Source organism: Pungitius pungitius, chromosome 11 (assembly GCF_949316345.1).
Source record: "Pungitius pungitius chromosome 11, fPunPun2.1, whole genome shotgun sequence".
Taxonomy (NCBI): domain Eukaryota; kingdom Metazoa; phylum Chordata; class Actinopteri; order Perciformes; family Gasterosteidae; genus Pungitius; species Pungitius pungitius.
Window position 1 is genome coordinate 10,532,467 of NC_084910.1, and position 17,323 is coordinate 10,549,789.

General features: G+C 47.0%; 2 protein-coding genes across 5 annotated transcripts in view; one reads left to right on the top strand and one right to left on the bottom strand.

Moving 5' to 3' along the window:
• si:dkeyp-84f3.5 (uncharacterized protein LOC334144 homolog) overlaps positions 1–17,323 on the bottom strand; it is a 67,934-nt gene that overhangs the window by 43,444 nt on the left and 7,167 nt on the right. The gene's annotated exons all lie outside the window — the stretch shown is intronic.
• Positions 4,547–12,995, top strand: LOC134132890 (uncharacterized). Of its 4 annotated transcripts, none has more exons than XM_062565723.1 (2): positions 4,547–4,799; positions 8,711–12,994. In XM_062565723.1, the coding sequence occupies exon 2, from the start codon at positions 9,023–9,025 to the stop codon at positions 11,909–11,911; it is 2,889 nt and encodes a 962-aa protein (XP_062421707.1). In that variant the 5' UTR covers positions 4,547–4,799; positions 8,711–9,022; the 3' UTR covers positions 11,912–12,994. The 4 variants fall into 4 exon arrangements, 3 of the variants coding, with proteins under 3 accessions (XP_062421707.1, XP_062421708.1, XP_062421710.1); XM_062565724.1 differs by lacking the exon at positions 4,547–4,799 and adding an exon at positions 6,534–7,418; XM_062565726.1 differs by lacking the exon at positions 4,547–4,799 and having other exon boundaries at positions 7,459–8,809; positions 11,631–12,995.

The following is a 17,323-nucleotide window of genomic DNA, read 5'->3' on the forward strand; positions in this document are numbered from 1 at the left end:
CAGTTTCGGGAAAGAGGATCTCTTCAAGTGTCAGTGGAAACAAGTGCAGGCCCTAGCCAACGAGTTTTGGACCCGATGGAGAAATGAATATCTTCACACTCTTCAGCCGAGGCGCAAGTGGCGCACAGCATCCAGGAACCTGCAGGTAGGAGATATTGTGCTGCTAAAACAGAGCCAATCACATCGCAACGAGTGGCCAATGGGACAGGTCACGTCCACTTTTCCAAGCAGCGATGGGAAGGTCCGTAAAATTGAAGTCAGGACAACATCACAAGGCAAAGTAAAGACTTTCTTAAGGCCCATTTCTGAAGTTGTCTTGCTTTTGCAAAAGGACAGTCAAGAGTCAACTGAGGACAATTAAAGCTTAAGTGGCACATTCAAATGCCAGACGGGGAGTGTTCTGCCTTCAATGTTGAAATAATTGTTAAGACAACTTTAAGGTTTGTTTTGGTGGATCTGTGTAGCCATTTTATTTTGAAATAAACGGTAGAACAGGAAGTGATGCAACAGGAAGTAGGAAGTTGCAGAGCAGAGAATAACAAACGGATAAAACGGAGCAGTGTAAAAAAGAAAACACACAATCTAACTCCATCCAGCGTCTGAATCCCTCAGAAAAGCAATGGCTGTAAGTGTTTATGTTCTTTATCTGTTTAACGATGAGAATGATGATTTTAAGTTACTTGATTTCAGATGACTAAGATGTTTTTGTATTCTTCTTTCTAGTTTTCAATCTGATTCAACGTTGCCATGTTTGTACAAAATAAAAGGAGCAAGTACGCTCACATTCCTGGCTCTTGAAAAGGAGTTTGGCTTGCTGTTAATTCATGTTAACACTTTTGGGAAGTACAACACATGAAGAGAACAGTACAGTTACCGTCTTGGCCGTGATGTTACGTAACGGGATGGCTTCCGGAAAGCGTGTCGCGACGCACATGATTGTTAACAAGTATTGGCACCCGGACTTAGCACGAGGGAGTGGACCGACACAATCAACTAGCACGCGCTCGAATGGTTCGCCGACGGCAGGAATAGGACAGAGGGGAGCCGGCGGCACAACTTGATTAGGCTTCCCATTGACCTGACAGATGTGACAGGTTTTGCAGTATTGTGCAACATCAGTTTTTAAACCTGGCCAAAAGAAATGCTGGAGCACCCGGTTATAGGTTTTAGTGATACCGAGGTGTCCGAAACCAAGGATGGTCATGGGCCAGTTCTAAGACCTGTGATCGAAACTTCGAGGGCACCACAATTTGATGCAACACATTCCAATCGTCTTGCTGCCCAGGATTTAGCGATCGACTCCAGTGACGCATTAGCACCTTATCGTGCCAGTAAAACTGGTGATTACGCAGCGATATTTTCCCCTTTTCAGCACTCGCCCGACATGGAGTTAAAGATAAATCTTCTCGCTGCGCTTCAATCAGAGTTTCGCGCGAAACAAGCAAATTAGTAATGAGATCAAAGCTCCTAGCTGACCCTGGAGTCGTTTTGGGCGGCTCTGGAGGATCAGCCAGCACGTCAGTTCCCAGAATCTTGGGAAACACAGAATCGCAGAGTATATTACTTTCCTGAAGGTCATGTTTTGCTTGGGCTCGTGTCACCACGGCGCTAAACACCCCTGGCAGGTTTCTAGCAAGCACATCCGCCTGAGAGTCGTTGTGCGGGACGTCGACCACTTGCACCACCGGCATGACTTTACCCCCAGCTATATCGTTACCCATGATAAAGTCAACGCCTCTCACAGGTAGCGAGGGACGCACTGCCACCTCAAAACATCCAGACGCCAACTCAGACGAAACGTGCACCCGATGCAACGGGACAGTCACAAAACCCATTTCAATACCCTGCACCACCGTGCTGGTATTACACGCGGAATCAACACCAAAATCCAGAACATCTGCTAATATGAAGGACTGAGACCCCCCTGTATCCCGGAGAATTCTTACCGGTTTTCGATCCTCGCCCCTCTCACCTACTGAAACAAAACCGCGGAATATGAACGGCTTGAAACAGCTGTCTGGGGTCGTGGGGGACACTGCAACCGCCGGAGACAAAGTTTTCACCAACACCGAGCCTCGCGGTTGAAAAGATGAAGAATCTTGTCGTTCTTGTTTACGTTTCAACGTACGACACTCAGCCATACTATGACCCATTTTGTGACAGTACCTGCATTCTCGATTAGATTTCGGACTGGGAGGACTCCATTTACTTCTCGAGTCGGAAAGATTTTCGTTCTCCTTCACGGCGGAACCCCCAGAATCAGACGGACGCTTATAAAACACCGTTTTGTGCATTAAAGCATACTCGTCAGCTAACACCGCAGCCTGCTGAACAGTGCTGACTTTTTGTTCGTTCAGATACAATGCAGTACGTTCAGGAACACAGTTCTTAAATTCTTCGATCAGCAACAGCTCTCGCAAAGAGTTATAGTCAGTTACCTTGCACGCCTTGGTCCAGCGATCGAATAAGATGCCTTTTTCCCGAGCGAATTCAACATACGTTTGCGACGTGCCCCTTTTCGAGGTACGGAACCGTTGTCGGTAATGCTCAGGAACAAGTTCGTATGCCCGTAAAATTGCAGCTTTCACGGCTTCATACTGTACGCTTTCCTCTAACGAGAGAGATGCACATACCTCCTGCGCCTTACCTGAGAGTTTACATTGCAACATTAGTGCCCAAACCGCGTTTGGCCATCCTAAAGCTAACGCCACTCGTTCAAAAGCTTGAAAATAAGCTTCCACTTCCTTTTCCCGGAAGGGTGGAACGATCGAGATGTTTTTAGCCACGTCAAAATGTGTTGAAAACGGCGCTACCGAATCACCACCAGTACCAACTGGTTCGTCAACGCCTCCCGACGGTGATGGACCAGGCGACGTAACGGGATCACCTTCGACCAGAGATGTTTTGACAGTAGATTTCTTTGGTACCTCGGGCGCAGCCTGTAACTCCAACTCCCGCAGTCGTACTTTGGTATCAGCATCAATTCGATACATTTCGATCTGACGCTTCAAGTCATCTTGCCTTGCCTGAGCTCGGTCCTGGGTCTCCAACTGCAGCCGTGCTAAACGTAGTTTTAGACGTGCATCTGAGCGACTCCCTGTTGATTCTGTGGAAAGAGAAAGAGGCTCAAATTTAGGCATCGAGTAGGCTAAACCTTCCTCCGCACCAACCCCCACCAAGGGAGTTACTGGACCACCACGCGATACGCGTAAAGGCGAAGTTCCCGCAGCAGCTGGTGCCTCCAACTCCGCCGCTACAGTGGGACTAGACTCCATGGCCGAAAAAACACCTTTATTAACCAAGCCAGCCACTAAACAATCTTTTAACTCTGCTTTTCTTAGTGTTCTAGAAAAAGGAATCCCATAATGTTGAGCAATAAGAGACAAATCACTTTTTCGACATGTCCCTAAAACTTCAACATTTGGTTGATCTACAAATCGGCTTAACTCAAACGTTGCCATTTTTAAACAACAATATGCAGAAATAATCAGGATAATCCAACATTCTCTGGGCCTACTTACCTAACCCATAAAGCTAACTTTTCCTCTCTAGTCTTCAGAGGGTACCGATTAAGAGATCGCTCTCTCCCCCGGAGTACCTCCAAAAATAACAAACTAAAATAAGAAAGGCAAAATAATAAACAGTAAACCGTTGTCAGGACTGGCGCTAAGCACAGCCCCGCTGGCTTACTCTGTCTAACCAGAGAACGTGGATCACCCGAATTAAATTAGATCACTCGAATTCCTTAGCTACTATCCGGACACAGAGATCCCGGACGAGCCCCCATTTATGTTACGGACCCCTCGATAAGGTGACGGCTCGTTCAGCCGAGGGGTCAGCCACATAAAGAAACGCGATAGGCAGGAAGCGATGCAAAGCTCCCTTTATAGTTTTCCAACCTCCAGCCTCTCCGTTTTACACATTAATATATCACAATAGTAGCTCGAACACAAAACACTGGTCTCCTGGTGTTGAGGCCGGGGCCTGGCGCTCTCGCAGGTCTCCTCCTTCTCCCGGCGCTCAGTCGCTCTCCCCTCTATATGCTCCGCCTGAGCCATCACCGCAACCGCTCTCAGCTGCGCAGGGGCAGAGCCTGCACTCAGAAAGGCCAAACCAATTAATAAGCACAAAAACAAACTCAGAAGGCTGTGGCCGTAACAAGTGTGGGATGTGGGGTTCTCTGTGTGTGTCTTCTTGTATTTACTTTTTAGCTTGTAGAATAGATGTCCGCTTGTAGGACAGATGGCGTGACCGGATCGGTCCTTATAAGGCAGACAATGTGAATGGTGGAAAAGAGAGCACAGGAAAAATGAAGATAAAATATTATCTGAGATAACACACCTGCGACCGAAGGGAGAGCCAGTTTGAACCCATTTTCAGGGCAAGGCCGAAGGCTGCAGGAGAGAGTACCAGACACTCATTGTTCGGGGAAGGCGTTTGTTACAGAAGGATGAACTGGGTTGAGCCAACGTTCAAGGGCACCAGAGGGATTAAAACAGGTCAGTGCCAGAAGGCAGGCGGACTTTGGATGGGATTTGCTTGCGATACGTATTTCATTGTCTCCAGATATATCTGCGGAGAATTGCTCATGTACAACTTTTTCTCTTCTAAATAAATGTTAAACTTTTTAACTAATTTCCTGCAGTGGATTCTTCTATCAACCAACTCGGGTGGATAAGGAATATCCTAACAATTTTGGGGGCTCGTCCGGGATAAGGAGTTTTCCTGCAGGGGGGAATTCGGTCCAAGAGCTTTCATCTGCTGAACACTGCGTACTCCCAGGCCGGCCTCAAAACAAGGTAAGCAGAAACCTGTTACTAATTCTGCATATTGATTAATCTAAAATAAGGAGTACGCTGTGGATTGGTGGTGAAGGAACCAAATTGATACATGAGCAATTCGCTAAAGTTAATATTAAGGAAACCGGTAAAAGTGCACAACAATAGTACCGGCGAGTACTATTGGGTTTAGTAGGTACCGGCGAGTACCAAGGGATCTTCTATCCGACACAAATTAAAGGATCAGGGATCCTATTGGGTTTAGTAGGTACCGGCGAGTACTATTGGGTTTAGTAGGTACCGGCGAGTACCAAGGGATCTTCTATCCGACACAAATTAAAGGATCAGGGATCCTATTGGGTTTGGTGGGTACCGGCGAGTACCAAGGGATCAATGATCTGACACAAATAAAAGGATTTTGAATCCTAGTCTTTGGTTTGGCAACCCCATCAGTTCCTGACGAGGGCTGAAGTCGCTAGGTGAGTGTCCTGGGGATTTGAGGACCCCCGAAAACTGGTCTTTGGTTTGGCAACCCCATCAGACCCTGACGAGGGCTGAAGTAGCTAGGTTGGAGTCCTGGGGATTTGAGGACCCCCGAATCCCAGGGTTGGAGTCCCTAGGAGTAAAAGCTCCTTAAATCCTGGGCTGCAGTCTCTGAGCAGCTCGTGTGTGTGTGTGGGTGTGTGTGTGTGTGTGTGGGTGCAAGCAAGCAGGAGAGTGAAAGAAAAAAAAAAAAAAAAAAAAAAAAAAAGAGGGGAAACTGAGAACATAGACGGTCCGAGAGGTTAATATAAACTTTCGGTGTAATACATTGATTCTCGGAAGGTTAACATAAACTTTCGTTGTAATACATTGATTCTCGGAAGGTTAAGATAAACTTCCGTTATAATGCATTGATTTCGAAGGGTTAAAATAAACCTTCGTTACAATAAAAGAATTCTGGAAGTATAACATAAGTTCTCAGAACAAACGGGGAAGCTTGCTGGAGCTGCGGAGAACATTTACTGTGTCACACTGAGGTGACCAGCTGTCCGAGCGGGTTAAAGCGATATAACTGGGAACTGTTGTTGGAATGGAAGATGAATATGATCGGGAAACTGTTGACGGCGGCTGGGGGCCAGCGCCGGGGTATCGATGGAAAATAATAAACGACCAGCTGAGGCTGTTGTTGGTGGCGGTGGGTGGAGAGACCACCGGGAAAAAGAAGCATGAGGCTGTGGAGCGCACGCAACGCGCGGTGAGAAAGTTGTTAGAAAAGAAAGGCGTTAGTTTGGCAGACAGGCTGTCACTGGCGCAGATTTTGTGGGAGAAGGAGAGAGATTGTAGAGAAGAAAAGAAGGAGCTTGAGTCGAAACGCGAGAAGGCGAGTGTGTTGAAAAAAGGAAAACTTCGTAAAGAGCTGGAGGATGTGGAGGACATGAGGTCCGCATTGTTTTCGTACTGGATAAAAAGTAAAGCCGTGGGGAGAAATAACCAGGAACGGTGTAATGAGGAAAGACCACCGGCATACGATGTTGAAATAAACGGTGTGAATTCGGCTTCTGCACCTGCTGGGTTGTATCCTGTATTAAATATAACGGGGGGAGAGTTGGAAGTTGAAGAAAGTGACAACGAGGTAACGGGGGAAAGCCGGCCTTTCGAAGCGCGTCAAAATCGGGAGGGGTTTAAAGAATGGACGGACTCACGCACTCCGGGGAGAAGGGACAGCTCAGAAGTGCAGCGGAGAAATAAGGCAGATAAGGGAAGGTATTTAGCCGGGGCGAATGAGCGGGTGAAAACACAATTGAGATACGGGGAATCACCAGACATGGGGGAGAGAGAAAAAAAAAGGCTCTGCCTCGGCTCAGGAGGAGCAAAACGGGGAATGCGGGGATAACAGCGACCCAGAGATTCACGGGGAACCGGGAAAAATGTATCCGTTATTCATGTCTTCTCGAGGGGTTAATAAATACAAGCCGTGGTCGCTGGGAGACGTGTCTGCTCTAGTCGCGCAAATGCCTGCACCATCTGAAGGGGGAGATAAGTGGCTAAAACAACTCGATACGCTTACTAACGGACACACGCTGGCGCTCGGCGACTTTAGGGCTGTAGCAGCCAGATGCATGACCGCACATGATTTAGCGGACGTGGAAAACAGAGCGGGGGTGACCCGACAAGCCGATGACGACAGATTTTTGTATTTCGCGACGGAGATCGGGGACGCAATGCGCGAGAAATGGCCACTTCTAATGTCGACTAAAATACCAAAATTACCATGGGACGCGAAGAAAACCCCGCGCGCGTATTTGGACGAATGTAAAGAAACCTGGGTAAAAAGCACTAGCCATCATCCGGGAACGGAGGGCATACAGAGAGAATGGTTCAGACAGGCGGTGCTGGAGGGAGTACCAGAGGGGGTAAAAGCTAAAATGATCACTAATCCAGACTTGCCAGGAAGTGAATCTGCTGTGTGGGAAAGACATTTACTGCACCATTTACAGGACGCGACTGAGGAAGCGACAGGGGAAGAGAAGCAGCTAAAAGAATTACAGGCTCAGCTTCTTAGGCTTCAGCTCACTAAGGTCAAACAGGAAGTGAGCGACAAGAAGCAGAAAGGGAAAGACGAGCGACAGATGACAGTCCAGGCTGCCCCAGCTGAAGGTAACGCCCCAGATTTGTATCCACTCCCACCATGGGAGGAGACGTCGTATGGGACAGCCCAGGGGTGGGGCCCAAACCGAGGGGGAGGTTACAGAAGTAATTACAGGGGTGGCGCTGGTCGGAGAGGATCATACGGTGGGGGAGGAGAAAGAGGCGGCTACCAAGGGAGAGACGCTTGTTTCAACTGTGGTATGGAGGGGCACTGGCGCATGGAGTGTCCTAGCAAAAAGAAGAGACAGGGGAGGGGCAGGGGTGTCCCGTCTCAGGGGGCTTGGGCCCCCAATCCACATGCTGCGCCACCTAGGGGACAATACCCTGCACTGGAGGACTGGGGCTATGAGGCGGATGCCTCTCAGTGACACACCCCGATGGGAGACTCCGACAGCAGGGGCAGGGCAGACCCCATGCTGTCACTCACGGTACTGCAACAACAACTTCCGTTTCTCGTTGACACTGGGGCCACATACTCCCCCATACAAGCAGCGGGCTCGTCTGCTATGTCCAAAGACAGTGTCAGCGTTATGGGATTCTCCGGGGTGTCACAGAAACTGCCTATAACAGTCCCCCTACCGGTGAAAGTGGGAAATCAGACATTGACTCACTCTTTTGTTGTCTCACCTCAAGTTCCAGTGAATCTTATGGGAAGGGATCTTCTCATCAAAACAGGGGCTTCAATCTTGTGCGGCCCGGACGGACTGAGTGTCACATTGCTGGATGGAACTGTGTTGCATTGCAATGACAATGGACAGACTAATGGCCAGTGGGTGATGCAGCCACTGCAACAACAACAGTGCGCAGACATTTACTGGGGCCTCCTAAAGCCTGAGTGTCCTGACATCCCAGGGGTGATGGCTCTTTACCAAAAGTGGAAGCCTTGGATAACTCTTCTTGATCCGTATGTTTCTCCTCCTGACCCGCCTCATGTAACATTGTTCTATGATAGACAAGGGGATGATTGCTACTGGGATGAATTTATGGGGCACTTAGAGAGCACTGAGTGGGAGGTGACGTCCCAAAACCTCTATGTGGGCCCAGAAGGGGTAGCCGCAGCTGTTGTCCTCTCTCCTGATCAATTGAAATGGTATTTAATGAGCCAAGAGGCGGTGCCACATGTATCGCTGGCTCTGCATCCCAAACATCAGGCTAAAGACTTGGGTCCAATGACTAAACGAGCAGTGCTGCTAGATGACTGGGTGTGCACTCAACTGCCTGATGTTTGTTTTTCTCCTTCCGCTAAGATGTACAGAATTTCAGGGAAAGCGACTAACACTGTCATTTTAACGCACGAACAGGTGTCCAGAGACCACGGAAGGGAGAAGACCGACCATCCCCACACAGCTATCCTTCTTGAGAAACTTCCAGACTACCTCTGGTCCGAAGGCCCGACGGACGTAGGTTTTTGTAACACATGTAAACCAGTAACGTTTGAAATTCAAAAGCGACCCCCCATTTGGCAGTCCCAATACCCTCACAAGCCAGCCGCGGCAGAGGGGATCAGGGACACTATAGAGGGACTCATTAAGTCAGGAGTACTGGAGCCCTCTCAGTCCGCCTGGAACACGCCCATTCTTCCGGTAGAAAAGGCAGCAACTGGTAAATATCGCATGGCACATGATCTCAGAAAGATAAACGACATGCTGGTAACGACAACGGTACCCGTCCCGAACCCATACACTGCGTTGACTAGTCTAACACCACAACAACAATGGTTCACGTGCATTGATTTGGCAAACGCGTTCTTTTGCATACCCCTACAGGAAAACTTGCGGGATGTATTCTCATTCACATATGGGAACAAGCAACTACGTTATACTCGGCTACCGCAAGGATTTGCTCTTTCACCTGGTATTTTCAATCAAGTGTTAAAACAAGCATTGACAGGTTGTCCGCTCCCAGAGGGCACGACGCTGATCCAATACGTCGACGATATCCTCCTCGCATCCACTTCAGCTGAATCCTGTGTGGAAGCAACAGACACCATCTTACGCTGGTTGGCCACGACCGGTTTCAAGGTCAGTAAGTCAAAGTTGCAGGTCGCCAGGCGGCAGGTTTCGTTTCTGGGGAGAGTGCTGTCAGGAAGCGGCTCAGGGCTCTCAGCCGCGCACAGGTCCAGTATTCTCCACCATTCGCGTCCACAGAATGTAAAGGAAATGCTTTCCTTCCTAGGACTCACGGGGTTCAGCAGACAATTCATTCCGCGTTATTCAAATCTCACTCAGATTCTACGTGCAAAGGTAAACGAGAAGGGGATGAGGAACCTCACTGCTAAACTCGAATGGGACCAAGAGGCGGAGGAGGCATTTATTACACTAAAAACAGAGCTGGCGCAGGCCGCAGACCTTGCAGTTCCAGATTACAGCGCGCCGTTTTACCTGGACGTTTCTGAAACAACAGGGGTAGTAAATGGGGTTTTGTTTCAGAAAAAGGGGGAGGGTAAAAGGAAGGTGCTTCTGTATATCAGTGCCGTGATGAACAACATGGAAAAACGACACCATGAATGCACACAACACGCAGCAGGGGTTGCAAAGCTATTAATGAAAACAGCACACATAGTCATGGGCCACCCACTACACGTGCTAACAACACACAGCATAGTAGCTTATGTAAACTCACAAACTTTCACGATGACGTCACTAAGACAAAGAAGGCTGAGCAAGCTGTTAGAAGCTCCAAACCTCACCTTCACACATGAAGGCATCAACATGGCTGATCACATGAGAGAGGGGAAACCACACCAATGTGAGTACAAGGTGGAGCTGGAAGCAAAAGCACGAACCGACTTAAAAAGCACACCACTGACACACTTTGATTGGCAATTGTTCACTGATGGCAGCTGCTTCAGACATCCACAACATGGGTTGCAGTCCGGATACGCGGTAGTCAGAAGTAATGGGGCAGGAACAGAGGTTCTGGAAGCGGGAAGAATTCAGGGTCAACAGTCAGCACAGAGAGCGGAGGTACTCGCGCTGATAAGAGCGCTACAGCTGGCAGAAGGGAAGGCAGTAAACATCTATACTGACTCGGCTTATGCGGTAGGAGCAGCTCACGTGGAGCTGGGGCAGTGGTTAAGAGCAGGTTTTCTGACGGCTGGAGGAAAACCGATTAAACACGAACCAGAAATGAAAGACTTGGCGGCAGCCTTGGCTCTACCAAGCACAGTGGCCATTATAAAGTGTAAAGGACACGAGCAGTCCAACAGCACGGTGGCAAAGGGAAACCAGGCAGCAGATCAAGCTGCAAAACAGGCTGCAGGTTACCAAATGGGGCTCCAAATGGTAAGTGCAGAAGAAGAGGGACAGTTGGGGCCACAACTTAATGAGGAGCAAATTGCAGAAGCCCAAAAGGGGGCGTCTCCACAGGAGAAAACGGTGTGGAAACAAAGAGGGGCTACGGAGGCTGGAGGCCTCTGGAGGTCCCCGGACGGTCGTCCAGTGCTACCACCTGAAATCAGAAACAGGTGTTTGCAGGAGGCACACGGGATGGCACATGTGGGACACAAACAGATGAATAGGAATCTTTGTCACTGGTGGCATCCGTTTTTGGCAGACATGACACGTGAATATGTTAAGACCTGTAAAATATGCATCACGTTTAACCCAAAACCGATGGTGAAGCCGGAGATGGGGGTGTTTCCGTTGACATTGGTCCCGGGACGGGAAATAGTCATCGACTACACTGACATGATCACCCGATGCGAAGGTAAAAGGTATCTCCTGGTATGCGTGGACGCCTTGACCGGCTGGCCAGAGGCGTGGCCCACAAAAAAAGAGGACAGTAAATCTGTTATCAAATGTTTGATAAACCATTACATACCAAGACATGGGTTCCCTGAGAAAGTCAGGTCTGACAACGGCACACACTTCAAAAATCATGACCTACAAGAAGTGGAGAGAATGTTGGGTCTGAAACATGCTTTTGGTACAGTATATCACCCCCAATCCCAAGGGAAAGTAGAACGCATGAACCAAAACTTAAAACAAAAATTGGCTAAAATCTGTGCACAGACAAATTTAACCTGGGTTCAAGCCCTCCCACTTGCATTAATGGCCATCAGAAGCTCAGTCAATCAGGGTACAGGTTTCACCCCATACGAGCTGACCACTGGAAGACAGTTTCCCGGACCAAGCGCAGGCTTGAAGCTCCAGCCTGACCCGGAGACACCAACAGGTGAGTATGCAAGTCATTATAACGAACTACGAGCTCTCGTTTCAGATTTTGCGGTCCAGGTGCAAGACAGAACCGGAGGGCAGAACACCCCTGATCCCCACACAACAGCCTGGGTCCTCCTGAGGGTCATTAAGAGGAAGTGGTCGGAGCCACGGTGGACAGGACCATACCAGGTGGAGGAGAGAACCTCACACGCTGTGAGGCTGAGAGGGAAAGGGGACACCTGGTACCACTGGAGCCAGTGCGCCCCCGCGGACGAACCGGGTCGCACTCTTCAGGACATCCTGACAACGCAGCAGAAAGAGACGGAACTGGGCACTGGATAGTGCCCGGACGTGCTCTCGGCGGGCAGTGACCGACAGACACCCAGTGCATGGTGTTCTGTGTTGACTGTCTACAACGAAAGAAGAAGACCAGCGACGAAGAAATGCACAATGCTATCCTCTCCTCTCCTCTGTTCTATCTTTCTCAATTCTCCGCAGTTAGTTTAGTTGAAATAGAGAATGTTGAGCACGCTTAATATTTCCATAATTGCTATGGGGGGGGTAACGGTTGTTATTGCATTAGCTCTTATATACTTAGCTGTCACAGGTTCCACCTTGTTTGTTTGAGTGTTATTACAGTGTTGATACTATATAGCTTGGGTTGTTTTTGGGTATATCTTTCTGTGAGTTGTTTGTGTAATCTAGTGGAAAGGAAGCGAGCCACAGTAAGCGACAGAACCAACACTTGGGGGTCCCTTCTCAAAGTCAGACACGAAAAGACAGGGCGTGGTGTAAGGTAAGAGGTTTAAAGGTCCGGGGGGAGGCCCTCCTCCATCAGTATTGAAGGGCGTAGAGGACTTAGAGGAGGAGGTCGACCCGGCAGACTTACTCCATTAGTTAGGGTGATCTCTGTAAGAGATCAAAAGGGGGAAATTGTGGGATGTGGGGTTCTCTGTGTGTGTCTTCTTGTATTTACTTTTTAGCTTGTAGAATAGATGTCCGCTTGTAGGACAGATGGCGTGACCGGATCGGTCCTTATAAGGCAGACAATGTGAATGGTGGAAAAGAGAGCACAGGAAAAATGAAGATAAAATATTATCTGAGATAACACACCTGCGACCGAAGGGAGAGCCAGTTTGAACCCATTTTCAGGGCAAGGCCGAAGGCTGCAGGAGAGAGTACCAGACACTCATTGTTCGGGGAAGGCGTTTGTTACAGAAGGATGAACTGGGTTGAACCAACGTTCAAGGGCACCAGAGGGATTAAAACAGGTCAGTGCCAGAAGGCAGGCGGACTTTGGATGGGATTTGCTTGCGATACGTATTTCATTGTCTCCAGATATATCTGCGGAGAATTGCTCATGTACAACTTTTTCTCTTCTAAATAAATGTTAAACTTTTTAACTAATTTCCTGCAGTGGATTCTTCTATCAACCAACTCGGGTGGATAAGGAATATCCTAACACAAGATATTATTGAATCAGGAGGAGATTTTATTCTGACTTTGGTCTTCCGAAGTCCGTAAAAAAACTTTTTTTAAGTATCCAAGAGCAACTGGTCGGTCGGATTGTACTGTATCATCAGCAAATGTGTGGATGATGTGGTCAACACAAAGGCCATATATTCTTCTAAGAAGCCGAGCACAGGAAGCAAGTAGAGAGAACTGCAGCAATGATCTTAAAAGAGCATCTTGAGTGGCTGCCTGGATTCAGTGACTCAGTTAAAGCCATGTTGTGATTAAGCGAATAATCAGCATAATCATTTAAAAGCTGCTGATAATTACTGACAGCCACTGAACGTCTTTTCAAAGTATTTATACATAAATGACTGATTATTTACCAGCTTCCTGACTACCGTGGTTAAAGTATTTATACATAAATGAGAAGAATTGGTGCTCTCACTAGTGTAAGACAGAAGTAAATATATGTCTCAAAAATAGAACTTTTCTTATTGAGCTTTATTCTTTGCAATAAAACACCTTCAGAGTGTCTCCATGAGAAACATCTGGGCGACTCTGAAACCTTTGATTTGTCTATTTAACACATACAGAAACACCTTATGTGAGATTTTGTGAAATTTAACTATTCACTTATTTCTTCTTTTACATCTATTCATTTTTACTATTGTTTTTATCCACGTTGAAAGATGTTTCTAAACTTTGCCTGCTGGTGTAATGTGACATATCACATCTGGAATGTAGTCATTAAGGAAAAAACATCCTCTTGTACTGTAATCCCATTTATTTATTTTTTTGTTCATTAACTGATTATTTTATTCACCCTTGAATTTTAGACAGCTCAAGGAATCTCTAGTCATGATGACCTCATTTCTTTATAAAACTCGTTTTCCTATTTCAAATGCTTCAAAAAAGAGCCTCTGTCCATTGGGAAACTCAATAGAAAAATCTAAAAGTGTTAAATGCTAAAAATTGTGAGATGTTACTTGAAGTTTATAAACAAAAGGGCAAGAGCAGCTGAAATGAAAATGTCTTGTGGGTGAGGAATAAACCTACACTAAATCTAAGAACAAAAACAATTCTACAACATGACCACTGGCAGAGAACGAGGAGTTGCGCAATGGTTCCATGGCTTGGGACAAGACGAACTGGCACAGGACAAAGGGAGACTCAGACAATATATACACACACAGGGTAGGGGTACAGGTGGAAACAATCAGGGGCAGGGCAGACAATCAGACCGACACAGGAGGAAGAGGAAAGTTGCCTGACACAAGAGGAAGGTTCATTTTCAAAATAAAACAGGAACTCACAAGACAGTCAAGGGATACAACCTGACTAATATTATTTTTCTGGACATGACAAGCAAGAAGAATTACAAAAATAAAATACATCATCATCATTGTTGATTTAAAGAAACACCATATAAATACATTTGAATGAAGCATTTAGACAATTGGTGGTCAAACCTTTTGACTTGGGGCCACAATAGGTTCTAAAATCTGACGAAGGCCCGGGCCAGGAACAGATGCAGTGTTTGTGTGAGTTAATATAAATGACATGTAGAAATCATATCATGAAAGAAATTGGCAGAATTTAACAAGTAGCAAAGCATTTATTTGCAAGGCAATTTAACAAATTTCACAAACATAAAAAATCACAAAAATACGTGACTAATCAAACATCATGAAAACATCTGAGGCCTGCGCCCAAAATTACCTCACTTAACTTCTTTATTATCTACAATAATTGATTAAAGTTGACAGTTGCTACAATTTCCTTGAAGAACTATGCATTCTTTTAAATGTAAATGACCATTGTAAACATCCAAATCAAGACCACATAAAATGGATATGTACACTCACCAAATCTTCAGCTCTTATAAGTGTGTAAAGCTCCTTTTTGTAGGAAAACAAATGCAACTAATTAATTTTTGGTTTCATGACCAGTTTCTCTCTTGTGTGTCTGCCCTCCGGGTTTTTCCTCCACCTGCTCGATGTCGCCACATCCTTCACCTGCACTGAGCAGTTCTATCAAAAGCCTCCACCTGTCGTGTGTTTGCGCGTCTCTGTTGCTTAGTAACGAACGTACGGTGGCCGAGACGGTTTAACCCCTAACCCTCTCAAGCTGTGGCGTGTGAACTGGTGTTCGGCGGGCCGGATTAAAATTGTCTGTTTTAGAGACAAGTCGTTACATGTTACAATATTCAAACCCAGTGGTTTTGAATCGGTGGATCAGTTAAGCCACATTTCTTTTCTTAAATTATAATAGTCTTTTCTTGCCATAATCGAATATGTGTACCAATCCAACAGTTAGAATTCAGATATTTGTTTCTTTATGTGTTAAGTGTGGCTTGGTAACACAGTGACAGGCGGCAGCTCAGCGTGCAACAACAGTCTGACAGGGGAGTAGAGAAACAGTGGTTTAGAAATAGTCAAAGAAATTAAGCAGTGAGCAGAAACAGGTGAGTTGAGAATCAGTGTGAGAGTTGATTGCTATGGAAAGCGGCTGTGGGCGTTTAGGGCGAGTGAAAGCATGAATGGGAATGAGGAGGCGTGTTAATGAGTATCAGCTGGGTGTGCGCGTGTGTGTGTGTGTGTGTATGTAGAAAAACAAAACAAGGAGGGATCCGGATCATGACAGTACCCCCCCCTCAACGAGCGCCCCTTGGCGCTCCCGAAGGTGGAGCCTGGCGGGTGCAGTGGAAGTCCTCGATGAGCGAGCGGTCCAGGACGTCCCGGGAGGGAATCCAGCATCTCTCCTCAGGACCGTATCCCTCCCAATCGACCAAATACTGGAAACCACGACCCCGAGGGCGAACATCAAGGAGTCTGCGGACAGTATGAATAGACGACCCACCGGCCAGGGTGGGTGGTGGGGGAACAGGACGGGTGGGCATCCGAACAACGGGTTTAATACACGACACGTGAAAGACCGGGTGGATGCGACGGAGCTTAGACTGTTTAGACAAGCTTGTGGACAGTGAGACCTGTGGCTTTGTATCTCCTCTCAATGGCACGCCCAGCTGTCTTCGTTTTTCATAGCTCAGTTGTGTACCAGGGGGCTGATCGGGAAAAGGTGACTGTTCTGGTTGTAATGGGAGCATGGAGATCCAGGATGCTCCTGAGAGTGTTATTGTAATAATCAACTGAGTCCATGGCTGTTAAACAATTTACAGATTATAGGGGTTATAGGGGACAGGATCAAATCACTTCGGTGAATGACAGCCAGACCACCGCCACGCCCTGTGTTGCGAGCTTTCTGTAAGTAGTTGTAGCCAGGAGGGCAGGTCTCGTTTAGAACAGAATAAACATCTGGCTGATGCCAGGTTTCTGTAAGGCACATCACGTCCAATCGCATGTACAGGATATGGTCATGTATGAGGCAAGATTTGTTTGTAATGGATTGTGCATTAAAAAATTCAATCTTGATGCAGGGAGTCTCTGTATTGGCCGGAGTTGACTGAGATCCACTCCACGTTTTCCATGTTTTTCATTGTGGGCAATGCGTAGTGTTGTCGTGGGGACTCCCATATTCATAGTCCGATGAGTGGGAGTGCCCTGATGACGTGTTCGGGGTGCGACGATGCGCGTGCTAGACCAGAAGGATGCGATGGTACAATCAGACCGGGAGAAAACAAACTTTCGGCTGCGACTTCTGTGAATGTAAGGGGTGCGGCGGAGGATTCCAAGTTGCTTAATAACCGATATGCATGATGGAGTGGCGCAGTTGTTGAAACTCCTCAGTTGGGTGACGGAATAGTTCAACATTATGCCTGTCGTGAAGAGTTGTCCGTTAGCCGCTAGCCATGCCACACTGAGGAAAGCTATCAGGCGCACCAGGCGAACCACGGTGACTTTGGGTGGAAACCTCACAATCATCGGTAGAGATTACAGGTGAAAGACTCACGGTTGCAGGCAGTGATGATTGGCAGTGATGATTGGTTGGTTAGAGAAGCGGGGAACATGCAGCGCCAGCGTCCTCTCCGTCCTTCCGACCGAAGTACATTTGAGGTACTTGCCATAATCGAATATGTGTATCAATCCATCAGTTAGAATTCAAATGTTTGTTTCTTTATACAAGCCAAATTAGTAAAAAAAAAGGAAAAATATCTACATTATCTAAATTCTCAACATATATTTCATATCTGACAGATGAAAAATTGAAAGTTCGAATTATCATACTAAACCTTATTATTTTGTTACTGTGTTACAACTAAGTAATTGTCATAATGTAATACCAATTCAAACAACTGTTAGGTTCTTTTGTGAGTCAACAAGTTATCAACCTGATACCTGA